A 27,373-nucleotide genomic window follows, 5' to 3' on the forward strand; every position below is an offset into this window, starting at 1 on the left:
GAATACTAAAAAGTAACAATGTATGTTGTTGGGTTAACAGTGGGGTTTGGTGGCAGTGTATTTTTGGAAAATAGCTAGTTGAACCTTTTATTCTCTTTATCACTCCATGGGTAATTCATACATCATTCCTTGAGGTAAAGTTAATTTAATGTGGTCCATTTGATATTTCTCCTTTCACTTTAACCCATAAGACTGGGCAAGCAGCTGCTCCTATGTAGTGTTCCATGGGTCCTTGCCACCCCCCAAACTATCCTCCCACTTTAAATAACACCATAGTCCAGAAGGATCTGTCACTTCAAATTTATGCAACCATGCTGCTTTCACTGTACTGAAGATTTTTCTTACGGTTTTGAGGGAGAACAGGTCTGCCTTGCTAGCTTCCCACCCTATCTCCCTTTAACCTTTCAAATCTCTTTCCCTAGTTTCAAGTTTCATTACATATGCTTTGACCAGCTCTACTTGCTGCCAGTTTTAGACTTTCGCATTCCAGTTATTATATTCACTTGGGAATAAAAGCTTGATGTGCTATAAATTTACTTTTCTTTTACAAGAAACAGAATATAGTTCTTTGGAAGTTAATCTATTGTCCCCATTTGTCTGATAACCTTTGGGCTGTTTTTTTCTTTAAGAAAGTGAGTGAAAACATGTTTCAATGTTCTTGTAACAAAGAATTTTAGTATAAGAAACCAAAGTGTAGGGATTTACTGTATTTTAATATATTCCTACAGGCAAGGAACTCTGAGACATAGCATTTAGAAATTTTTAGACAAAGGACAACTCATTTAACCAAAAACACAATGTGAGTTCTCTTTTAAACTTTTTTTTTCTTTTACAATGGGAAAATGTATTTCTTTTCTCTTTAAGTATGCCACTCTTCATAATCCTCCATAAAACTTGAAAGTGTCAGTCATTTAGATAATTGAAAACATATAATAAACTTAAGACATACAGTTGTTAAATTAACTACTGACTACATTTAAAGACAAAAAATTTATAGCAAAAATGTTTTTTCCCAACTCTATTTTGCTTCTAATTATGCACAAGGAAAAAAAAAAAAGATTTTACAGCTAGTGAGGTTAAAATATTCTCTTCTCTATGTAGTCTTTCATCTTGAGTTTTGAGAAGATGAACTACCATGTTTATCATACTTATTTTGACCTTAACCTTTTTTTAATGAAAGAGACTTAAAATGTCCCAGCTGGCATGTCTCCCACTGTTGTGAAAAAAAAAGAAGAAAGAAAACTTTGAGTAGTTCTTCCTGTGCAGTAGTTCTAGCAGGATGAATAAAACGTAATAATGTATTAGGCAGAGAGTCAGTAATACTGTTATTTGGAGATGGAATTTGTGAGATGTCTTGCTGCAGTTTATTGTCAAACCTATGAAGTAACTGTGGAGAGAAAATAATTGCATACAATATATTAATAAGTGTACAAAAACATTAAAATATGCTGCTTTTTTTAAATTCTGCTGGTTTGCGTCAAGAAATACAAGCCCAACAATCATAATAACAAGTTTCCAGCTTTTAATGTAAGGTAGTTTGGCTCAGTACAAGGTTTATGTACCAGACCATTAAGTCTGAACTAGGACAGTCCCTGCAGTTTTAGTGGAATTTACAAAATGTGTGCAGGCTGGAGATCTGATTTAAAGAGCTTTATGCAAACCTCTGTACCTCACGTATAAAAGCACACTTAAATTACAGGTGAGAAATGGCTTTGAGAATATGTTCTCATACTAATATCGAAAGGGCATCACGTCACATAAGTCAGAAGATTCTACTTTGATGCAAAAGTATTGCAATACAGAGATTGTTTTTCTTTTTTAAGCAGTTTATGATTGTATTTTCACAAGTGTGTCTTGCATCAGAAGCAAAGGAGATGAGGTGTATTTATCTTACAGTCTATATCAGATGTGTATACTGAATATTGTTTCAGAGTGTGCCTCTGAATGCAGAACACCTTGCTCCAGATTGCTTTCAGATAGATGTGGGAACCAGCGTAAGGCTGCCCAGATAACAGTAGTTGGTCAGGGTTAAAGAAGACAAATAATTCAATGCCTTGGGTCTTATTTTTGTGAACAACATCCTGTTCTGTTACTCAGAACTTGAATTATATGCTTTTACTTTTTGGCAGTTGATGCAATTATAGAAATGTAAATAACACTTATTTTTTGTTTTGGAATAATAGAAGTATCAAGCAGACGTATGCTGGAGCCAATGAATAAGGTTTAGAATAGGGTTCTGGAACTCCTTATCGGAGTACTTCTCTTAAAAGCTGTTAGTAGCTACACACTCGCTGTGTATAAAACCTGCATACGCTGCTGCTTGTGTTATATACTGACATAGAATTGTGCCTAGATAAAAAGTTCTGTTCTCATCATAGTACTTGAAAGAATGTTCTTCCTGACTCCATTAAAATTATCCAATTTTAAAGTGAATACGATTGCTAATCAGCACAGTAGAACGTTTTTGAAAGCCATAGTTATATCTTAGCAAATGTATGATGTTGTGCATTGATTATAGCATGTTGATGTAGTATGGACTTTACTTAGTGTGTTCAGAATCCCTGGGTAGTTCCTTTGGAGTATTTGGGGTATCAGTATTTCAGCTGCTCCGCTCTAATCTCAGCTCTTTTGACTTTTCATTGAAAGCATAGATATGAGAAAATGTTACAATGTTTTCTTTTAATAGGACTAAAGTCCTTTAACTTTATATGGCATGTTTGCAGTTATGTTCAGTCATGTCCATGACATGGAAGGAGCTGTGACTTCTGTCAGTTTTGTGGCATTAGCCTGCAAAGCCTGTTTTAACCTGATACATTACTGTAACAGAGGACCAGGTAGTTCTGGGTAGGAGAGAGATTCACCACCTGTGCCTTAGCTGTGTCATTATTCTTAGCAAAAATAGAAATATGTGATAGAGTGGGACTGGCAATTTTTTTCTTTATGAATGATCTGAAGTAATTACAGGTAAATATTCCAGAAAGTGTTATATTTTGTTAAAAAGGTATCAGGTAGCGTTATTTTTTTAGTCCAGTGTCTTCCAAATAAGAAAAAATAAATAAAATATAATTATCTAAAAAGGTATTTACTTGAAAACTGTCAGTGTCCTGGTAACTCAAAAAAAAATTCTCAAAGAATATTAAAGAAATATAGCATATTTTAGCATAAGATGCTCATTATCATGTAAGTAGGTATCCTAATTTATTTTTTTCTTTGTGATACTATTGCATAAGGGATAGATAATGGTACAATGATGTCTGCAAGATTGATTATGGTGGCATTATCTAACAGTCACTTTTCAACATAGTTATAGTGTTCCAATTTGCAAATTTTACCTACTAAAAAAAAATAAAAATCAGTCTAGCAAGATGCAAACTTTTAAAGAGTTTGAATCTGCCAAATTATAGCCACTTATTTTTGCCTCACATATTTTCAGCCTAGACCCACATAGGGGCTGCCAAACTTGTTTCTTTTCATTACCTGTTCTATGTCTGGCTCGAAGTTTAGATTTTAGAAAATGGAAAAAAGCTGTTTGTGAAATCACAAGGCTCTTGAGCTCTTAGTTTCCTCTTAGTATCAACGTTTATTTATTTAGGTTTGGGCTGGGTTTCAAAGGTTGAAATTGGAAACAGAGAAGGTGACTCTGAATACCATTTATCTGTATGTAAGCGAACATTCAATGTACATTTAATTTAAAAAATTGCTGTTTCCTACAAGAGGGAGATATTTTTCACATTGTTAAAACATTTTTAGAGGTCACTAGGTGGTCATGTCACCAGCAGGGAGTTTTTGTTTGGCAGGCTGCATTAGCAGTTAGTAACAAATGCCTCCCATGATTCTGTGTTCAAAAGGAGTTGCTTTGCAAGTAACAAATACTTACAACCTGAGAACTGAAGTATAAAAAGTAGTGACAGGGGAAAATGTTTGGAAATGTAAAACAGCATCTTTAGTGGCCAAATTGGAGTGTTTAGGGAGTTGAAGATTACATATCTACTTTATACTTGAGCTTGGAGTTTACAGAAGCAATAATATTTTCACTACTGCAGTTGTAAGTCTCATCATTTCTAGTTAGTAAAGAACTGTAAGTTTGCAGCTTACAGAAGTCCTTGGTTTGGGATGTAATTAACGTTTTCAGTATAATTGTCATCAGATCCTTCGTACTCCTTTTAATTTTTGTTTCCTGATTTTTGGTGGTATTTGCATACCTTATGAATGCCTATAAATATTCTGACTTAATTTTCTACAGATTTTAAATGTTTTAAAAATTAAGAAAGAATAAGACTGCGTAACACCAAATGTGTACTGTGAGAGAATGGAAGCTGTGTTTGAGAGATTCTTCGTAAGCTCTTAACATGTTGTCCTTGTTGATGGAGACATGGTGTGTAAACATTTTCTGGTGAAAGTATAATGAAAACATTAGTATTTGGGAAGTAAAAGTACCGTGAGTTAGACTGACGATATCAGTCTGGTTTATATGTAATAAAATTAATTTATAAACAGATGTTAGTAGCTGGACCAGTGATTTCTTCCTGTAACCACAGAGTTCACTTTTTCCTGATGAACATAACACAGAAATTCTGGTTATTCCAGAATATAATTTAGGCCCATATTATCCCACTCTGCAAAAGAAAATGGGGAAGGGTTCTAGAAGAAGATAATGCCCGTGGTTATGCTAATCTGAAGCAGCTGCTTGACTTTATTTCTTAGGACTGCACTAATTCACACCTAAGCTCTGACCCTGACACCTCTCCTGTTCCATTGCCAAAATCTCCACAATCCTTAGGCTTTACGCAGTCAGATGCCCTTGATAGGCTGGCTATATTCTTCATTTAAACTGACCATGTCTGAAGTGAGACCTTCTTTGTAGGAGAATGTCCGTTGGACACATTGCCTGCCCAGCTGTGTTTTGCATGAGGTATACCTTCTATGGAAAGTCTGCGAGGGATGGACAAAGCCAGAACCAGGAAGAACTGGACACATGAGGTCTTTCCCTTTGGCATTTTAAAATACTTGTTTTCTTAAAACAGAGCTTTACACTTCTCAAAGGGAGCCTCTTGTTGATGGACAGTGCTGCAAGTATGAGAACCAAGAATACCTCTGAATATGGCAGGATGAGATCTGCGTGTAATCCCATCAACTCACCTTTATACTTAACTTCCACAGGAAGGAAACTCTAGAATATGAGATAGAAGAGAGCTGCTGTGCCCTCTGATCCTGTGACCTTGTAAAAACTAGGCCTTCGGTCTGGATGAGCTGGAGAATAATGTGCACCAGCTGTGCAGTCTAGATGTAGCATTGGGAACCAAGAGTCTTTGACAAAAAAAGGTGCTTGGAAAGGCACATTAGTCCAATTAATACCACATGGTGACCTTATGAGGACTAGCATCCTTGGGGTCCCTTTTCAGAATTAGACCTGGACCAAATCTAACAGCTGGAGTTTGTTTACACTAGAGGGTTGCTGTGGTTTAGTTAGCTCTACTATTGCTTGTCTGTATTGAATAGGAAAAGACCAGGCCTGGAATTCTCAATATCTCTATTTTATTATACACAGAAGACACATTCTGGTAATTTTTCTGGGGATTCCTGGCAGAAGCAATATGAAACTTATTGCTTCCCTCAAGCTCTGCTGTACTAGATTAGCTCATGTATTACTGTGGTTAAGGCTAGAGAAGATACAGAAGTGTTATCTCGAGTCCATGGGTCAGTGGTATATCAAACAAAGAGCGAAGGACTTATGTTTCTTGTGTGTGGGTGCTACCTGTTTGCTCTAAAGCCTGCCAGCAAACTCTCTTATTTCCTGTATTATTATGGGCATTCTGCTCAATCAGAAGATGTTGACTTTGTCTGACTCCTGAGAGTATGGTTACGTTTATTTTCGTTATTGTGGGCTATAATCATGCTATACCTGGGAAGCTGTGACTTTGTGCTGGGCAGTGGCACAGTCTGTGACTAATGAGATTTACTTAAAATATTTTCTTGTGTAGTGTTTCCTAAAACTGATCTGAGCTGATTGGAATAAGCAATATTTACCCAGTCCAAGAGTTGTGTAGCCTTTTGTAGGATTTTCACCAGTTTAGTTTCTGTGCAAAGGGGATCTGTGGGGTATTTTGAATGTTTTCCAAAAACTTAATTTTTCTTTAATCATTAGGCTAAAGAGATTGCAGCTTCTTTATTTTAAGGTGATTAGTGTTAGATCCATCTTTAGAAAATGAAGGCCACAGCTTTTTAACTAGAAAATTGTATCAATGTCTTTAAGAAATCGCCAGTGAAGTGCCAGTGGTCATTGTTGGTAATCACTTTTTTGCTGACTTGGAAAAAGTCATAGTTGCTTGCAGCTCTGTTCTGTTACTTGAAAAACTAAGACCTGTCTTAACAATACAAATATATGCTTGGGTCCTTTGAGGAATTTAAACTGTTTCCTGAAAGGAGGTGGGGTCAGAGTTGGAGATCTGTCCGTCTTTCAACTCAGAGAATTGGTCGTTTTTAGGTACAACATTGAACTTTGGGAACTGTTTTCAGCTGAAATTGATGGTGGTTTGATTTATTCAGTTGACTGTCCTATGACAACCTGATGTTTAGTTACCAGATAATGACATAACCTAATGATGAGGTACTACAAAGAGTAAACTGCACATACAGGCTCTGCCAGGTAGGTTTTAGGTTTGTCCATTTGTGTATCAGCTGGCTGGAAATGAGCAGAGATTTCAGGCTAGCCAGCTTTCTGACTTAGTGACAGTGCTGGCACAGCTGCAGGATGTACAGTGGGTACAGATGAGCTGTGGGTACTGAGGTTACACGGAAGTGGCAGCATTACCCACTAAGAAAGAAGACAGGTGGCAACAGCTCAGGGTTGTGAATGGGAAGGATGTTAAGGTGGATCACTCAATGGGGCATTACTCCTAAAGAGATTTTCAGTTGCAAAAAGATTGGCAGCTAATGATGTAGATTACAGTTGGATGGAAAGTCTTCAAAAATTACTATGTGTTCAGCATTCCAGGTCCAACAAAAATTCACTGGCTAACAACAGAAGATCTGATTATAACCATTAATAATTATTCTACATGTTGAAAAAACTGAGAAAATATCTATTAGCAGTTCCTCCGTGTGTTTTATACACTGTATTGATTGCAGAGCAGAACAAGTAATTTTCTCTATGATATAGAGTGGCTGAGACAGTGGCTTAGAAAACAGAAGAGATTATTTATTTTGGAGGTATTGTCAGCATATGTGAAATTAAGTTCCCATATACTACACTGTTATACTTTTCACTTAGGTAGTCAGCACTGGTATGTTAAGTTCCTTGTTCTTCAACTCTCTTGCTTCAAGCTAGTCTGCTTCCTGTAAATGTGAACTGAATATGTCAGACTTTATAAACATCATATGCACTCTGTTCCTCCCAAACAATTGTAGCTGTTAGTGATTGTTCATTACAAAGTAACTTCCACTAATGTTCAGAAGCATGGAAGTAATTTGGGGAGAAATATACTTTGTTCTTTTGTATTTAAATAATACGACTCTCTGCCTTAAGGATAAGCTTAAGTCAACCTTAACTATGGAATCATGAGCAGTATTCACACAGTATAGTTTTAAAATGAGCAGAAGAGCCAAACCAATTATGCCTTTGCCGGCTTTTTAGTACTTGAATGTAGTTTTTAATGTTTTAACTATTGTATTTGTTAGATATGTTTACATAGTGTTTCCTACTTTTAAAAAATACAGCAGTTCAGTATTAACCAAAGCATTGGTTTCTACTGTTAAATGAAAGGTTTTTGTAATGAATACAATAATAGCCTATATATGTTTCTCTTTTTGGAAGAATTAAGGCAGGCATAGATAAACTTTCTTAGCACTTGATACTGACATTAATTTTTCATTTTGTTTAATCTTCTGTTCCAGAAAGGATAATGTTGAATTCTCTCTTTCAGCATCTTTTTGGCAAGTTTTTGTGTAATTTTCTTATTTGGGGAAATATTATTCTAGCCAACTAACATGAATCTCATATGCTTTAAAATAGTTTCTGGAATACTGCAAGTCTTTGTTGTATTTTGAGAGTGTGCATTTTCTTTTGTCATGGACAGTACATTCAAAAGCATAGCTACCTGCAGAGTTAAGTTGTCCTACTTAATTATTTCCCTTTTGCACAACAGGAAAAAAATCCTACACCTACTTTTGTATCTAGACTTTGATACGGTTGTTTCTGGCTTCTCTGAGCTGCTTAGGTGGTGTTATTTCCTACTACCTGTACAGAATCTCTGCTCATTGCGGAAATTAGCAGCTGTCATTTCATTTCTCATGGCAATGGCACTTACTTCTATTAGCATCCCTCCTTCTAATGGCAGCTCATCTTAAAATGGATTGTATTATTTGTATGAGTCACAGGGCCACCGGGATAGCAATTTAAGAGAGCATTTTCCATAGCAACTACTTCTTAGGCTCTTTCTGTCACGATTCTTTCCAGATGTGCTGTTGATTCAGGTAATATTCAAAATCCTTCTTAGAAACATATTTTTCTGTTGCCTTGGATGCTAGAGCTCATCCAAAGTTATAGTAAGTGTACAATTTTGTACTTAGTTTAAAAAAAAAAATATCGTATCAACCATGGACAGGGAGAGGCCCCAGAAAGTGTCGTCCATTTGATCCTAAGCAAACTTTCTTTGTTTGAATTGGCTTGTTATTATATTTCCAAAAGTACTATTGATTTCTGTTACACTTACATTCCATTTCTTAGGTTTTGGAAGTAATTTATAGGTTTTGACTGTACCATAGGCACTGTAGAAATATTTATTAATTGAAAAGTTCTTGCACATATACTTCTTGTAGGACTATCCCTGGGGAAATCTGATTGTATTAATTTACTAACTTAACTGTCTGAGTACTTTCCGGTTTTCAGTGTTGAAACCTGTATTGCTTTTGTTTCTGGGGTTGGGTTTGTTTGGTTTTTTTTAACTAGAGTTTAAATTTGGTGGGATGAATTTTGTAATCATTCTTGAATGTCAGATTTGAAAAAGAAAATTCAAAATAGAAATTATTTACATTCTGCACAATGCTTCTATGCTATGAACTTTTTGTCTGTGTTAAAATTCATATCTACTATAGTATCTTCATCTCCTGTTTCCCAAAAAGTGTTATCTATCCTGATCTAAGCATCAGGGTTTCCAATAATAATCCATTTTGATTATTTCAATCCCTTCTGATTGTGTTTCTTTAAATATACTATTTATCTGCTGCTTTTGTGTTGCTCTTGTAATGTCTAGCACAGGTTTAAGTAGCTAGGCTGCCAAATACTAAGCCTTCTGTACTTTTTGTTGACTTCTTAAATAGTCCTTAAATATTAGGAAGACCTTAAACGTCACTTTACCCAGTGTTCTGCAACAAAACTGTATATTTTTCTAAAATACAACCATCAAAAGTGTGCAAAATAACATCTAGATAGTATTTTGAATTTGTATTTTTTTAAGTATTTTTTTTAATTACTGATGGCTTTTCAGATTATTTCTCTTATGTTTTTTGAAGCTCTACCTTGAAAACAGACTTTGCACACTGGACTCAACATTGTTTCTAACAGAAAAGTCATTTGTATCATCCCAATCAATGAAATGCAGTGAGGAGGGGAACTCTTAGACCTTGAAAATGTTGCAAATACAATGAGGTGGGAGGGAAACATTGCTAATTCCTGTAGTTTTCCATAAGTTAAAAGCAGGAAGAGTGAAGAGAAAATGCTGCATTCTTCATTAGGAAGAAAAGATTTGTAAATATGCACAAGACCACTATACACACTACTGTTACTCCGCTGTCACTTTGAAGATTACAGCAGTGCATTCATTGCCAACATATATGTGTCTAGCTGATGAGTAAACTCAGCTATGGATGGATCTCGGATCCTATGGTTGGTGGAGACATGACTGGATGGCTACACACCTAAGTGTCTGAAAGCCTAATGTCTTGTGACAGGGCCACAGCTTGGTCATAGTTTTAACATGAAATCTTATTTTTTTGTGGCCCCAAGCATTCCTCAAAGATGAGTGAAAATCTAGGAACGTCTCATAAGAAATTAAAAGATCTATATATAACTTCCCCCGCCCCCTGCAGAGACATGCCCCTTTTCCAGCTAACTCAGTGACTTTTGAATGGCAGCAAACTCTATCCAGTTCCCACTGGTTCCTCAGAAGTACTGTCCGTCCCCTGCCACCCCTGCTCATAATCTGGATATCTTTGCAAGTTGCTAGCCCCTGCTGTGACATCGTCCTGAGTCCTACCTTGCAGGCTTTGTAGCTTCTTCAGAAAAGGTCTTAATCCCCCCATTCCACAAAAGGATTCATCTCAGTCAGTTATTTTTAACATATACTTGGGAATACCCAACTAGAACAGATACCTTGTAACATACACCTAGCTGATATCTACAGAGGGGAGTGATCTATGGACAGAGGGGATAGTAAAACATTGACAAGGAAGTAAAAGCAGTTCGGTTGACGTACTCAAGTAAGAATGAGTGCCCTAGCATCAAACAACTTTTCAGTAATCGGAGTAGTCCTATGGATAAACTAATTTTATTATGCATTTTTGCAGTAAAATTAGAAGTAACTTGATCTTAGCTCAAAAGAAGACTTTCTTTGCTTTCAGTAAAAGTCCTTCAGCTTTAGAAGTTTTCCTAAAGACTTTCAGAAATCTTAATCAGATCAACAGAGAGCTTCATGTGTTTGTTCTGTTAGTCTAGTATGATATGCAAGAAGTTAATTGTTTTTCAAGACTAAACATGCTACGTTTTTTTGTGGAACTGTCTTAAAATATCCAACTACTGTTATTTCTGTTGTGATGACTCCTTACTGTCATTCGTAGATCTGTCTTGCTGGGCACTATGCCTTCTCCCTCGTACAGTTTGGTGATACAGCTTGTGCCTCTTTTGTCTGCTTTCAGTAAGTCAGTATGAACTCTCTTCACTATGAGTCAGTGTGTATTATCTTAGAGCTCTAAGACTGTACATATGCCTTTTCTTAAAATGCTTCCTTCGTCTGAAACAAATTTTGAAACAGTTAACCCACCAAAGAAGATCAATGAGCAAACTTCTTTATGCAAAGTTGAATCATATGATGGTCTTCATGCTCCTGGCAATGCCTGTGAACAGCTCCATTAGCAGGGAAGTCATATAATTAAGTAACATCATGTGGTATCCTATCTCTTTCATTCCCAATCTTTTAAGATACTAATTAGAGAAATATTTGCGTGCTGTTGCCTAATTCCCCCTCTCCTTCCTTATAAAATATCTTGCGCTTGCTCTAGGCTTTCATTGTCTTTACTGATACTTTTGTATATTATAGTTATTATTATCATATGCTGTGTTTTGGGTGTGCGGTATTTTGGTGAAAATGGAGGTGGTTTTTTTGCTAAGATAAAATGATGGAGGCAAGGTTTGAATAAATGTTCTCTGACAAAATGTCTTTATGCACTTAGGTCTTTCAACATCCCACACGTAAAGGAATGGTGGCCTGTTAGTTTTGAGAATAAATATCTTATCGTCTTTACTCAGATGTTTGCCTACTTTTTTTTTTTTTTTTTTAAATGTAAACACAAATAACTAGTGGTATTAATAGTTGGGTTTCTGTGGCTTGAACATAAATACGTATCCAATGGTTCCGCATATAATGAAATCCTCAGAAATTATATTCTGGAGCAGTATGTTTAAGTTTATTCTGTACCTAGCAATATCTTATCAACTAGGCACTTTTAGCAAAAACATTGTCGTTTTAAAAACAAAAAAAATGCTCAGTTTTGATAATTTATAAAATTTCCTGTATCTATGAAATAAAGCTATGTAACAGTTTTAACACATACTCATAGTGTAGCAATCATTAATGGATGTTTTCATGTTGATAACAGTAATGCTGATACTGACTTAACAAATCTAAATTAGAGTAATTAAAATATTAAAACTGTAACCTATTTGGGGTAGCCTGTGTTCAAAATTATAAGGAGTTCCTTAGTTTAAGCTAACATACAGAATTGTACTCTGACATATATTTGTGGCTAGTGGACATGGTTTACATAATCTCTGCCTGACACCCTATTTGGTAATGAGCATTTAAACTATGCCCTCAGATCAGTTATCAAATATGAATCATGCACCGCCAAGAGAGTGTATTTTGTTAATCATATGTATTTAGGCAATTTTCTTTCTTGAGATTGCCTTCTAATACACTGTAGGGTTCAAGACATACATTTTAATACACATTCATATTGATTTCTGTATGTTATTTCAAAACAGCACTAATTATTCCCTCTGTGATATACTTTAAAGTTCAATGTGATCTGCATTAGATTTTATGAGTTCTGTTACATATGTTATTCAAAGGGAAGCTGCTTGTAACTTTATGGAAGCTAGAGGGAGGATCTTAAGTTACTCCTTTCAAAATCAGACCAATCTTTTTCTTAAATTTCCATTGAAAAGTAAGTAAATAGATTTTTGTTATGTGTTTGCCAGAAGTATAATTTTGTTGATCAGCATTTCTTAGAGGTTGAAAGAAAGCTCTTTATCATAACATCTACTTTGTAACAAATGGCCATTTGGAATATGTTGTCAACCCAAAATTAAGAACAGAATACAATTAGCAAAAGTTTATGTCTTCTTAATATTCTGTCTCTGTATCTTGGTTTTATATGTCTTTGACTAAAATATTTTGAATTCTCTGAAAATTCATTAAAGCAATAGTAACTCTTAATAGTAACTTTTTCCCAAGCTTAAACATTTATTTGGCAGTTCAAAAATGTTACCAAGAACTATATTCTAGAGATCAAACCATTCATCCTGCAAAGTACTTTTATCTTTGTCTTCTATAAACACAAAAAGTGGTGTTGAAGGATAAGGAGGCTGACAATGACAGATTACCTATAGTTTTGTTTTCCTGTTTAACTTAGGTGGACCCTGTGCAGTGCTATGTTCTGCTGTAACACAATCCCATGCGTTCAGATGCCATTGTTCTTGTTCTCAGCAGTCCCCATTTCTGTGCTGCGTTTTGGTGTGGCACATAACAGGCAGAGGTATTTTAACCGAGCGCTGGTTGCATTCTGGTGGAGAATCATACAAAGCCAAATGAACAATAGGATTGAATTCTAGTAAAAAGGTGCAAACCCACAGAAATAAGTGTCGTCTTCTAACTTCCTCACCAGTGTTTTGCAGCATGGTGAATACTTTTTTTCTCCTCTGCATTTCTCACACAGTCTAAAGCTTGTTATATCTACTCATGTGAGAGCAATGCTGCCCGTTTGAATGAGATGATAATACAGTGGTTATTGAAGCATGATCTATGAAACTATGATGTAATTGCTTTCACAGATGAGTATATCTTTTCTGAGGGTCTCTGTTTTACTTACCTGTCATTTCTAAAACATAAATCATTGAGACATCAGAAGTGCAATGTTACAGGGATTGAAAAAGTTCAGAGAATTCAGAACAGTTGAGTACTTGAAAATTAGCCCACCCCAAAAGGTGGGTATGAAGTTTCTTTTTTGCCTTTTAAAATTTCTCTCTGGACTCGTACCTTTATACTAGATGATTTTTTTTTTTTTTTTTTTTTTTTTTTTTTTTTGCTTAAGAAAAGACGCATATGCACATTCCAAATTGCTGTTAAGAAGGGAAAAAGGGAATAATATAAAACTGACAATCTAAACTCAATACAGTTACTGTTGCTGGGGGATATAGGGGGAGATGTGGTTATGGGAGTAAATGAAACTGGGACAAAGTACTGGGGCTCTTGGCGGGTAAAATAGAGGAAAAGGACAAATGGATAAGAAAGCTGCTTTTTCAAGAAACTCATCTGTGATTATTCAGAATCAGGTCCTCTCTTTTCCTTCTTTCCGTTTGCTCTGAAATTTCACGTTAGGGACAGCTGCTTCTTCCTGTTTTTCCTTAATCCTAACCTAATGAAACTATGCATCTAATACAGGTATAATATAGAGACTCTGTTCTCTGTCTCACAGTGTAAGCTTTCCTATTTCCTCCACACGTGCTTCCAGCAGAAGGCTTGATCAGATGGCAAATTCAAGGTTTAATACTCAGGTAGTATGAGGAAGAGTGGTTGATGGTTTGGTCTGGTGGGCTGGGATGTGTAAAACTGGGGCCCCCTTCTTTCTGTCCCATAGTTAGTGGAGCAGTACGCCTTGATGCGTTTGGCCTGTGGAGCATCAGTAGTTCTCTGTGCTTGCAGTAAGGGCACCAGGCCAACCTGAACTGTTATTTCATGCTGTTTGTTCTTCTGAAAGGGATTGTTCTTTGAAAATGGTGCAAAATAATTGTTCATTTAAAAGAAGAAAGCTATAAATATGCTTCTGTAAAGCATATTTAGTCACATAATTGGAGAGACAAATATTCCGTCAGCCTCAGACATACAATTTTAGGATAATCATCTAAAATCAATAGTGACTGCATTTATGTGTCTGTGTCACACAGCTAGCTTAGGCTTACAACTCCGTTGTTGAATATACAGATTTTAAATTTCATGCTTGTGATCAGTATGTCTTGTTTTTAAAGAAAAAGCTTTAAAATGCCAATAATATTCTGAAGTTTATTTTCTAAGATGCATGAACATCCATAATGGATTAACAGCATGTTTTAACAAACCATTTATTTGCTTTAGGAGTGACAGAGAGAAGCTGTTTCAAACAGGATCTCTCATCACCGTCTATCTCTAGTCACCTCCTACTGAACTTAAGGTTGAATACTGGGGGTCATGAGGGAAAGAAAACAATAATTAAAGGGAAAAAGTTGATTGAGCTGTTTTTTTTTTTTTTTTTCTCCTTCAGTATGTTTAGCATGGAAGAAGCTGGCTGAGTACTGTATATCATTAGTTCAAACATTTCTGACTTGATTTAGCTTTAATGGTAACATTTTAAGCTGCATTTCTGTATTTTGTGGAGAGTGGCTTAAGTAGGAAAGGCAGTAAAAGTTCTTGTTAGAAGGTCTTGTTTCTATAAATCTTAATCTTGGAATTCTGTTAGATTACAATTGGATTTTTTCTAGGAACTCACCCCACCTCCCAAAAAGTTGTCATGGGTTCTTTTATTAAAGCTCAGAAAATTATTCTTAGACTAACAGAGGTGGGGAGTAAAGCAGGATTGTTTACAGAGTTCACTTCTAAATTGACTGTGATAAGTGGCAATGCAATGTATTATGATTAGAGGTTTCTGGGAGACTCTTTAAGAAGGTTAACTGCAAGGCAGCTCTCAAAAGAAATCATTTATCTTGGTGGTCATCCTTCAGTGTTTTATACTACTGAGATTTTTTTGTGGGTGGTTAGAGCCATTTTTTGTGTTTTATTAGCTGTATCTTGAATACCTCCTACAAGCTGAATGACAGTTTAGGGTTATTAAATCTGTTCTTAGTACATTTTTTTATCCATAGTTAATCTTGACTAAATATATGCTAGTGAACAACCCTTTTTTCTCAATTGTTGCCCATATTTGTTAAAGAAATTATTCCATTTGACATTTGTTTAGGCTGCAGTTTGATAAAATACTGTATACAATATACTTTTTCAGTTTGGCATTCAACAGTGTCTTTCATGGATTTATTTCTTCTTGCATTATCTTATCTTCCCTTCTAGTGTGTTAAGGCTTCCTTTTTATATTAAATTTGGGGTTTTTTTGCTCCAAGACAGACACTTGCACAAACACATACTCTGTGACCGTGTTGCTAGAGATCTGTATGATTATGTATTTCAGGTGTTGGGTTACATTAATAATTGAGTTGCTTTGGTATCATCCACTTTCTCTAATCCTATGTATGGTATTTTTCTTTAATTCAGATTGTTCTTTAAAACTACTTCCAGTGACTTTACTAAAAGATTTGTATGATTTTATCTTTTTGTTTGTCTAAAAGCTATGTCTATTTCAGGTTAATAGTTGATAGATCCTCCAAGAAAATGGCCTATGCAGTATGGAGTCATTTTGATCTGTAATTGCTGTCATGGAAATTTTCACATAAAATTGTGTTACTCTTGCTTCTTATAGATGTAGCAATTTAAATGTAAAAGGTCTTTTCTTCCAGTTGTAGGAAGGCTAGCAAGCATACGATGGAGGCAGATAAAACGTGACGTTAACTGCAAAGGCTACTGTCTTAAATGAGACACGGAGTAAATCAGCATTAAAACATCAAATCATTGAATAATTGGGTTGCTGGTAGGGTCATGTGTTGGGGCAAGAGCAACTATACCCAGGTCATTTCAAACAGACCTTTGCCTAAGTTGTTCAAAAAGACTTCCACTAGCAGTGGCCATCTATCCACAGCAATTTCTTCCAGTACTCAATTGGTACTCATACTTACCTGCCGTTATCATTAGACCGTGGCCAGCTATTAGGAGGAAAAAACCTGCAACTTTTTCTCCTGCTATTTATGCACATTGCTTCTTGTTCTGTGTGCTGTGGATGTGGAAAAAAATACTCTATTTCAATTTGACATAGCATTTTATGTTCTCATTATTGTGTTTCCACTCATAGACTATTTACTGTAATTTTTTCCAGTGTCTTCTTGTCAATCATTTCTCTGACTGCTTTTGTTGCTCTCCCCTGAACACTCTCCACATTTTTCATGCAGAATCATATCCAAACTGGATTCAGTATTTCAGCTAAGATCTTCCTGAAGTCATGTAGATCAGAAGAATCTCTTCTGTCTTGCAGTCTATTTCTGTTTCTACTTCACAGTATGATGTTTGCATTTTTCACAACAGATCATTAATATGGAGTTCCTCCTTAGTTTTCTAGATGGTGTCTTTGGTTTGTCAAGATATTTTTATTCCTGTCTTCATAGCACTTGAAGATTCTCCCTCTTTCAAGTCTCACTGAAATGTAATAAGTAGATTTTCTAGTCTGTCATCCATATAGTTAATGAAAACATTATACACAGCAGAATCATGAATAGTTTTGGGTGGAATACCACTTGTGTAAATAAATTAATTCCCGGCCATTAGGAATGAACTGTTCCTTTCATCTTTTCTTTTTCATTTTAATATGAAGGGACCTTAAGTATACTAAGATACTTGTGCAAGTTTATCAGTACTTCTCACTTGAATCATTGGTACCTTAAGCCCTAATCTTGGAGCTGCAAGTGTGCTTATCAAAAGACTATTATATTCAGTCTTTGTGTTAAGAAGACTAGCTTGGGGTAGTAGGTTACTGCAGAGTAGAATGCACTCAGGCTTTGCCAGGGCAGGAGAAGTTTCATGAGTTTTGCTTTTCCAGAGAAAAGTTCTCCCTCTCCTCGTAATAAGCAACCATATTATAGTGGAGAATCTAAGGATTAGGAATCCTAGGAATTACTTTATGTGTGTCAAAGGCAAATGTACTAATTACAAATGTGGAGTAAATGCTGTTAGATTTAACATGTGTTTTTTTAAATCTGAGAATTTGCCTAATTTTACCATGTACAGTTAGAGTGATTTTGCTTGGTGTTAAAAATACTACCCTGTTATTTGTGTAACAGATTAGTTTGGCAAAAAAAGAGAGGAAAAACTACTAATAGCAAAAAGGATTACTCTTTATAAATATTACTGTTAAAGAATGTGGTTTAATTCTGTGCTTTAATAAATTATTTTAAAATGTATTTTATTGCCATAATTTATTAAACAATAAGGAGACATTTTGGCTGCAAACAGTGATAACATCTCTATAGAACTGTATTTGGATAGTAATTTTTTTTCCTGACACACTAGATAATTAGAAATTATAAATAACGTTTGCACTCTTAAGCATGTTAGCTGGAGAGTATATCAGACTGTATGTTGTTCTTGGTGCTAGTTCAGGTCCTGATTTTCAAAAATTCTTGCACAGAAATGCATGGTAAGTTTCTAGCAGCAAAGGGGAAGTGTATTACTCACCTGAGTTTTAGATAGAGACCTTGCCACCTGTTTACATTTTTGAATGAAGCTTACTTCATGTTTGGAATGGAGGAAGGAATTATACCAGCTGTTTTGCTGGCATCTTAGCCTTGTTCCTAGTGGTCAGATAATCTCATTTCAAATGTTTCCTGCAGAAACGGTGATATTCATTTTCTAGCAGGGCCACTGTGTAGCTAAAATAAATTGCTTCTGTTCATCAGATTTGGTTCTTCCAAAAGAAACTTGAAGTCTATCGACAGGCTAGCAGAGCAGCTTTCACAGATGTGGGTCAACCAGTGTGTGATATGTAATAAATGAGATATGATAATGTAAAGCTGCAGGTCTGTCCCCCCAGGCTGCTTTGTAAGTGCTTGGATCCCTTCACTTACAGTGCCTCAGCAGCATGGACAAGGTGTTTTTCAACCTGTCTCCCAGGGCCTTAGTGGAGGAACTGTAACTCTGGTAGTATACGAGGCTATGCAAAGGTAAAGGAGGCTGCTTTGATTCCTTTAGATGCCCTGTCACAATCTGCATCTTTATTTTTTGCTCTGTAAAATAACAATAAAAACTGTTGGGTGTGTCTGTCTTCCCCCTGTATTGAAGTAACTAATTAATAAGGATGTAAGCAGCCAACATAAATCATTTGGTAGAATATACACTTCTGCTCTGCTGAACTCTTCTTAACCCAGATGCCTGGTTAAATGCCACTGGATTATATATTTGAGGTTATTACTGTTCAGATTATCCCTGATAGTAGACACAGATAATATACTGACATACTCCAGGAGTATGCAAGTTTGCTCTGCCCACACTCTGAGAAGGCTGTATGTGAGCTGGTTCCAGTCTGGAAACCAACAGCATGTTGTGTGGCACTATGCCCAAGCTAAAACACCTTGTCTCTTTGATAAATGAGGCTTTACAGCTTCTGAACTGAAGCTGACTCACATTCAAGCTGCTTCAAGGTTACTGGGCATGTGAGTTTGCATTCAGCTGCCCATCCGTGTAGATGTATTCATCATTCCACATTGCTGTGGAAGGACTTCAGTAGAAATCCCCATCCTTATATTCTTGTGCAGTTGTCTCTCAACATTCGTAGGTGTAAGGCCTCCCAGCTCCACTTATATTTACTATAAAGATAAGAATTAAAAAATATATTTGCAATATTTTTTTTTGGGGGGGAGGGGACAATTCAAAAAGGTATGTGCTGTGGGTTTGTTTCAAATCTTAGAGAATCTTAGTGGAGCACTTACCAAGCCATATGACAGCAGCTACTTCACATAACTATGAACCATTATTTCCTGGAAGTGTTTGGTATGAATCATTATTTCCTGGAGTTAAGTGTTTGGTTATGTATTTTCCCCAGTATTTTCCCAAGACAGTGGTGGTGTGCTGCATGGAATTATCCTGCAAGCCACAAGACAATAGAGAAAAAAAAAATTGTTAGCTTTCCCTTGCAAAAACATTCTCATAACTTCTGATGGGCTTTCATAACCCCTCAACACCATTAGCTGAGAAAAAGTGTGCTAGGATCTGCAAAATCTTGTAGTTTTGGGGCTGCAGAATCCAGAGTTCAGATTTTTCAGAGAGTGGTGACTGGCTCTCCTCTCCATGGAAGGTTTTATCTCATCTGCTACTTTAAAGTGGGGCTAGAGAGTGTTGCAGAGTTGAACAGTAATGACCACAAGAACGTGATCATTTTGGCTGGCTGTACAAAGAAGATGGATGTGAGTGAATCCCATTATCAAATGTTGAAATGATACCAAATAATTCAGTAGTTCTGACTCTTCACTTAATCAGGTTTATGTTTTCTGCCAAGGTTGAGGCAGTGAAATAATCTTGGAGGAGGAGTAAAATTTTGATATAGCTTCATGTAGTTTTCAGGTCAGTTTGATATGTTTATTCTGTGTATGGCTTTTTACAGCTGTAATACGTGTAACGTAATTAAATAATATATATCATTGGAAACCTCATAGACGGCAAGTATTTACCATGAAATTTGCTATTAGATAAGCAGATGTTTTATTGGGTCTGGCTGGGATGGAGTTAACTTACATAATTTAAGAATTAATCTAATATATTTTAAAACCTTGGAGTTTCTGAGATGTAAATTTCTTTACCTTTTTTCATTCTGAGTGTGTTGCATTTGTGATGGTTATGACAATGTTTATCTTCAGATATTAAATAAGTATATATTTATACTGATAATTATAGTATAAACAGATTTATATTTTGCTGTTTACCAGAGGTGTCTACTATACAGCAATGATTACCATGAATTAAAGATTAAGATTCAATCCCACTGGTGTTAATTGCAGACTGGGCAAGTCTCGGTCCTACGTATCCTGAAAACCAGAGGAACATTGTGAAACCTTTTTAATTTTTTTTAATAATGTTCAAAATAGCAACAAAATTGTGCTTGATACAAGTTAAAACTGGAAAATTTTCCTTGATACAAAACCATTGGAACCTTGTCAAAACTTCTGACTAACCTTTCTTTGTAATTTTAATAGTCTACTATCAGAGAACTGTAGAAGAACTAACCTATTCTTGTTTCATTTGTAAGAAGAATATTCTATCTAATAATGCAATATACTGTTTCTTTGGCTTTAAAGCCCCAGAATACCTGTTGCTGTCACTTCCTTTCAGAAAGCTTATGTTATCACCTCAGGAAAAAACCCCACCACCTTTAGGGTTAGGACACATTTCTAAAACAGAAAAGTATAGAGTTCTATGCAAAAGGTACTGTGGTGAAAAAGCTGAAATTGTGTTACGTTTTTCTTTCAATTTGAGCCAGATGCTCAAAAAAGGGCATATTTAGATTTTATATGGTATGTAAATTCTCTGCTTTCTGCAAAATTAGAGGAATTCTTGAATACAGTAGCAAATCAGCTTTCTTCTAGTTCAGTACATTAAAAATTTAACATTTTAATGAAGATGTCCTGGAATTGATATTGTATTCGAGCACAACACATCAAAGCACTGACAGTCTTTTACAGATTACTATGCAGCAAGTTTTATTCATTATTATGAAGTTTATAGAAAATAGATCTATATCTCATTTCACATTAGCATTATGGGTATGTGACCCTCTGATCTATTTTTTTCTTTGATAACTGTTATTTGAAATAATTAATAGCTTTCATCTATAATTAAGACTGTTGGAGACTTATGGGATCCTCTTTTAAACATCATTTAATTGTGATTAGAATGAGGAAGACAGGATAATAAATGAGACTATTTAAGTGTGTGAATAAAATGCAACTGTTTATCTAAAATTGATCCATGTCTCATAACTTTGAGAGTAAAATAAATGGGTTGTTTTTGTTTGACTCCATCAGAAATATTGTCCTATAAATATTTACATTAATACATTAGGAACTTTGAAATAAAAGTGAAATAGCTTTCTTGACATTTTTGCTGGCAAGCAAAGGACTATGAGAATTCCAAACTTGTAGCTCACCTTGAGTGTATGAGTTTCATGAGCTGTATTCTTACATTTATTAGCAGTTGGAGCCTAAAGTTAATTTATGACTCATTTATCCGTGTTTATTTTTTACTGATTGATCTTATATAGTCCTGGAAAAAGGCATAGGCCACAACATACTCTGTTCTAAAAGCTATTAAGTATTATATGCTTTTTTGTGGCTGATAAGTCATAGTCTGTCGTGGAATGCATTGAAACATTAATATATTTCTGTTGTTTAGGAAAATGGGGGACAGATTATGACCTTGCCAGTGTGAGCTTTTTAGAGTATAAAAAATAGTAAGATACGGCAAGATTTGTGCCTCCAACTGCATGTTGTAAAAATCAGCTTTGTCATATGTCCTTACAAACTATTTACAATATGCCCCTGCTAGCTTCTATGTAATTTTATATGTTTCTGAATACTCTGTGTTTCTGTTTTCTTTATGGAGATTGAGGGCTCAAGATCCCAAAGGAAAAGGAATCAAGGAACTTCTTTTCTAGATGTTATGTTTTACTTCTAGAATTATAATTTTGTGGTGACGCATGAATAATAATAATGAATCCTTCAGAAAACATTCAAGTAAATGTGAGGAAGATGTTCAGAGGTTTCTGTATTGAGGTCTTGAGAGTACCAAATTAACAAGATAATGTAAACATACATTTTACCTGTATCACTTTCCTTTTTTATTATTAAATCTGTATGATTTGGATAATTCACAACAGATTTATGTAAGATAATGTAGAATTCAGGAAAGTATATTTAAATAAATAAATATCATATTTAAATAAATAAATACCAAAAATATTTAAAAGCAAGCCATTTCACAGAAATAACTGTTAGATAGCGTATTGTAGTAAAATACACTGAGGTAAATGTTTTATGAAATAGTAAATAATGAAAAATCTAAAAAGACAGCTTTTTGGCTAATTGGTTTATTCATGATTTGAATAGACTTGAAAATTTTTGCTACTTAAAGAGTGTTCAGAATGTGGTCGATTGTTCTATTGGTTAAAAGAAATATCTCATGTATTATGGTATAGTATTATATGCTCTGTTTTAATGAGAATATAAAAAAAAATTAATTTTATTTCATCAGACAGGAAGCTTTGCTTGCTGCAATTAGTGAAAAAGATGCAAACATTGCCTTGCTTGAACTGTCTGCTTCAAAGAAAAAGAAGACTCAAGAGGAAGTAATGGCTCTCAAACGAGAGAAGGACAGATTAGTACATCAGTTAAAGCAGCAGGTAGGGAGACATTAATTTTCATACTTTCATGGCAACAGAAAATTGGCATCATTTTCATTTGTACTATTTTATTCTAACCTCATATTGAAAGTCTTCAAGCCAGGTCTGACATGTGACAGCAGTTACAAAAGGTAGGAGGTGTTCAATGTAAGTGTTTATTGCTTCTCTATGATTGTTCAGTATTTAGCTGCACGTTTGCTTGGCTCATGTCATATGCAGCCAATACACTTTGTTTTCCCTCCTCATATAGCTTGCAACCTTCTTCATTACGTGAGACAGAGGAGAGCAGATGCTCTTTGCCATAAAGCAAGATCTATCTGTTCTGTTGAATTTTCTAACCCTTTTCAGTTATTTGCTTATCTGTTGTAAAATAATTGTGTTTTCAGAAGGTTTCAGGCTTTCTAAGAGGTTATCTGGAAATCATGATTATCCTTAAAATAAATTCTCAAATTAGTAGGAATCACCCTGTCTTCAACGCTGTAAGTCATTTGAGGTTTTAATAAAAAAACGTGTAGTTACAAACTCTAGAAATAGATTTTATCACAAGCAAATTTAATTTATCTTCTGCTTTATTTATGAGGAAAATAACCGTCCTAGACACAGTACACATATACCAGACACAGTATATAGGTCTCTTGGTCCAATTAAAATGATTAAAACTCTGCATACTGTGCAGTGGATACTCCCCCTGATTTTTGGAAGGTAATACTCATAGCCAGAAGAGGTGCTGTAGGCAAGAGGACAAAGGATGTTCAGATAACCTAGGTAGTAAAGACATGTGCTGGTGTCATGTATGTTGTTAAACACTTTCCTCTTTCAGAATAGGTGAAAAAGATGAGAAAGATGTTTTCAGACCATGTCTGAAGGTGTCGTATCTGATGTTTTCCTTTGTGTGATATTACTAAACTCTGTGATTGTTGCTTGAAGAGGAGGAGAATACCATCAGCAAAATCATTCTGGTCTCCTTAGCCTGTCAAAGTTTGTCCCTTTGTCACTTTGACACAGTGGCACAGTGTGCCACTTTACAAATGAGCATGCCATGTTAGCGATGTTTAGGACATACTGCACAGTCAATGTTATGATTCTTTCTTCTGAATCATGCATTACATACTGTAGAACTCCATGCACTCATTAACAGAAAATGAAGGAAAACCCTTGCTGCTATGCTAAATTCCCAACAGCTCTGACCTCATAGATCTAATCATTATAGCTTTTTCCAGCAGGTCTATAAAAATAGGAAACAGCCCCTGAGCAGAAACTTATCCACTCGTGATGCTGACTTCATTACAGACATTCCAGCCAAGTACCTGTGTTCCAGCCATGATGCACTCATGTCTCAGGTCAGTCAGCTGGCCAGGAGACACTTCACCCAAATTTTATATGCTAAATAGGCAGTTGTGCTTTATGCTTTTCAGTACTTCATCCCACTGTGCTGCAGTGGAGCAGATGATGTCATGTTCCAAATAGTTCTATTTTTTTTGTTTTGCTTTGCCTTGGGAAAGAGAAGGTAGTTATCTTCTCTTCTAGAGGTCTTTTTTCACCTTCATCTTTTGTTACTGAAGAGTAAATGAATACACCATTTTGTCACGTTCCACGATACCTGCCATGGAGATTTTTAAAATGTCCAGTAGAGGCATTGGCAAACAGGGAGGTTTTCTTGGTTTTTTTTTTTTTGTTTGTTTGTTTGGTTTGGGTTGGTTTTTTTTGTTTTTTTTTTTTTCTTTGTTTTAGTACCTTTAAGCTATCGCTGAAAAGTGTTCAAAACTTTCATAACTTTCTTCGGAGTGAAGGAACAGCAAGATTGCTGGAGAGGCATTGTTTTGGATAACTTGAGTTAGAATTGTAACCAAATACTTCAAATGCCTCCATTATTTATAGTGATAAAGATCTTCAGTAAAGCTATTTAACTAGATTAAACTGATGCCAAAATAATCTCCCTGTTATCTCAGACACCACAAAAAAAAGAGACACCAGGAACAGGAATGTGGTTTAACTAGGTCAACACTTTATTACACTTGAGAATTATCTGATAATAGAGGTTGTAGAGATCATTCATACTTCTTTAATCCCTTTGGGGAGAACCACTGTCAGCCCCCAAAGCTTTCACATGTGCATCCAACACAAAGGCTTGTTAGCGCTACTCTTTCTTGCTATGATTGTGCTGGCTGGGCGGGGGAGGTGACAGATTCCACAGTGTGTTATATATCCACCCTGTTCTTCAGTTTGAGATGTGTCATCTCCAAATCTATTTCTGATACACTAGAACTTCAGTGAATGACCAGCTGCAGCATCAGTTTTTTTCTTATGGCCTTATTTGTCCCATCCACCATTTCCACAGCTGTTATACCACTGATGGAAATAACAAAAAAAAAATCCAACTTCTCCAGCCTAATATGATCACAAAATAAGATATATTTATAAATATTAGAAGATGACTCACTAGATAATACTAAACATTAGGCCTCCAAATCCAGTCCTGCTCTATCGTGTAGGAGGAATTTTTGCTTTGAGAGCCAAGATAACATGGTAGACAATGATAAAAATCTATATTCCCTTCATGTGTAGCCAGAGTAGCAAACGGATTTTTGATGCATCTACCTATCAGGGCTATGAAGATGATCAGGGGGGCTGGAGCACCTCTCCTATGAAGACAGGCTAAGAGTTGGGGTCAATCAGCCTGGAGAAGGGAAGGCTCGAGGCAGATCTTACAGGAGCCTCCCAGTACCAGAGGGGCCTGCCAGAAAGCTGGAGAGGGACCTTTCACAAGGGCATGTAGTGATAGGACAAGGGGTAATGGCTTTAAACTGGAAGAGGGTCGATTCAGATTAGCTGTAAGCACAAAATCCTTCACTGTAAGTGCGGTGAGACACTGTCACAGTTTGCCCAGAGCAGCTGTGGATGCCCCATCCCTGGCAGTGCTCAGGGCCAGGCTGGATGGGGCTTGGAGCAGCCTGGTGTTAGTGGGAGGTGTCCTGGCCCATGGCAGGGGAGTTTGAGCTAGATGATCTCTAAGGTCCCTTCCAACCCAAACCATTCTATGGAATTTGATCGTCTCTAAGGTCCCTTCCAACCCAAACCATTCTATGGTTCTGTGATCTAATCAAGCAGGAAGCCTTCTGCTCATGGCTACAGGAGGCTGAGAACTTACCAAGGCAGCAGGGCAAAGGATGAGAAATGCAGACCTTAAATAATCCAGTGCATTTCCTGCTACGTTGCTCCTCACAATGCTTCTCTGTCTTTCATAGTGGTGGGAAAGCTTGGCTGCATATGAAGCACTGTGGCTGAAAATCCTACTAGCAGAGCATCAGTAAGAGCAGGTTTTCCCTGTTCCGCAAAGAGGCATCAGCTGACAAAAGTAAATGTGTTACAGACAAACTCCTCCTTTCTCCTTCAGTGTCTGCAATTCAGATATTTATTCTGATATAGTTATATCCTAGAGGAAGTACTATTCTTGATTTGCACATCAAATATTGCATCTCCTGAACACAAAAACCACTGTTATATCTATTCTGTGTTGCTACAAAATTGCTATTGCAGGTGCATCAGTTTTATGAGATTTTTTTCATTAAATGTAAAAGTATTTTCTACTGTTTCAGAAGAAAGTTGGTTTGCTCCACTTATTTCTGTCTTCTTTTTACAATTCCTGTGCTGCTACTTATATTCTCCAAATTTTGCTGAGAAGTGTTCTCTTCAGACCCAGACTTTCATTTCACTGTTGTGTTAGATCTGCAGAAAAAGAAGGGCAGTTGTTGAAGTTTAAAGCAGTAATTGATAGGGATTGTCTTAAATGATGTAGCCAAGCTATTGGGAAATAATTTGTAATTATTTTAGAGGAATAACTGAAGTTAGAAATTTGCTTGAACACGATTTCACCTTGCCTAGAAATGTACATGCACTGTTGTAGATGTCAGCAAAACTCATATAGAAGCAACATTTTAGAGTTTCTTTACGTAATCTTATTACGTTTTCCTCATTATACTGCAGAGTTCATGTAATGATGCTGCAATTGAGCATCTAATTGCATCTGCTCTCTTTATCTCCTCCATGTCTCCCTAGAGCATTTTTTTTTTTTTTTTTGAAAGACTTCTCATTTTAGGAAAGCAGCAATAATTTGAAATTAGCCTTCAGCGAGGATGAGCTTTACCATTTGAAATAGAAAATATTATTTCAATCAAGTTTTATTTTGTGATCTTTATAGACAGGTGAATCACTTTGCCTAAATAAGCTGTTGTGAAACTTCAGCCCTCATACTGCATCATCATATATCTGATAGTTTGATCTGATTTTTGCTTTTGTTTGCAGTTTGGGGAGTTTCTTTCTGTCAGAAACTGAGTTTTTGTTTCTGCTGCTGTGTCTTTCAGTGGCATCCTAGACTTTCTCATGTAGTTAATAAACTCCAGTTCCGTATTTCTAGCAATTCAAAATCATGTTATATTGTGGATCATTACAATGGATAATACCTAAACAAAGCACAGAATTAGACTCCAAGCCTAGGATGCTAGTTTGCTATTGCAAAGTGATGGCTTCTTTGTCCGAGGTAGGGTAGCTGTAGCTTGGAAAGTCCTCTGCCAATATGAAAAAGCAAGTGCAAATGGCTTTTTTGGAGAGAGCTACCAGGGCTGTTTCTTGAGAGAGAGAGAGAAGGAGAGGTATGTATGTAAATTCATCAGAATCCAAGATTTCTGATTGTATACATGGAATACCCAGGAATATCATCTTTCAGGCATCACTGCCTTCCTCTGGAGAATCCTGTTGATGAAAGGAAATTTGCTAGAGTCAGATTTTTTTTTCTTTTTCATACAAA

At 35.9% G+C, this 27,373-nt stretch overlaps 1 protein-coding gene across 4 annotated transcripts in view; it reads left to right on the top strand.

Moving 5' to 3' along the window:
• Positions 1 to 27,373, top strand: part of ERC2 (ELKS/RAB6-interacting/CAST family member 2) — a 521,691-nt gene that overhangs the window by 342,277 nt on the left and 152,041 nt on the right. For all 4 annotated transcript variants that reach the window (XM_056338313.1, XM_056338316.1, XM_056338314.1 and 1 more), the window contains one exon: positions 22,422 to 22,569. In XM_056338313.1, the coding sequence (XP_056194288.1) occupies positions 22,422 to 22,569 (148 nt within the window). The remainder of the gene's footprint in view (positions 1 to 22,421; positions 22,570 to 27,373) is intronic.

The sequence above is a fragment of the Falco biarmicus genome, chromosome 4 (assembly GCF_023638135.1).
Source record: "Falco biarmicus isolate bFalBia1 chromosome 4, bFalBia1.pri, whole genome shotgun sequence".
Lineage (NCBI taxonomy): Eukaryota > Metazoa > Chordata > Aves > Falconiformes > Falconidae > Falco > Falco biarmicus.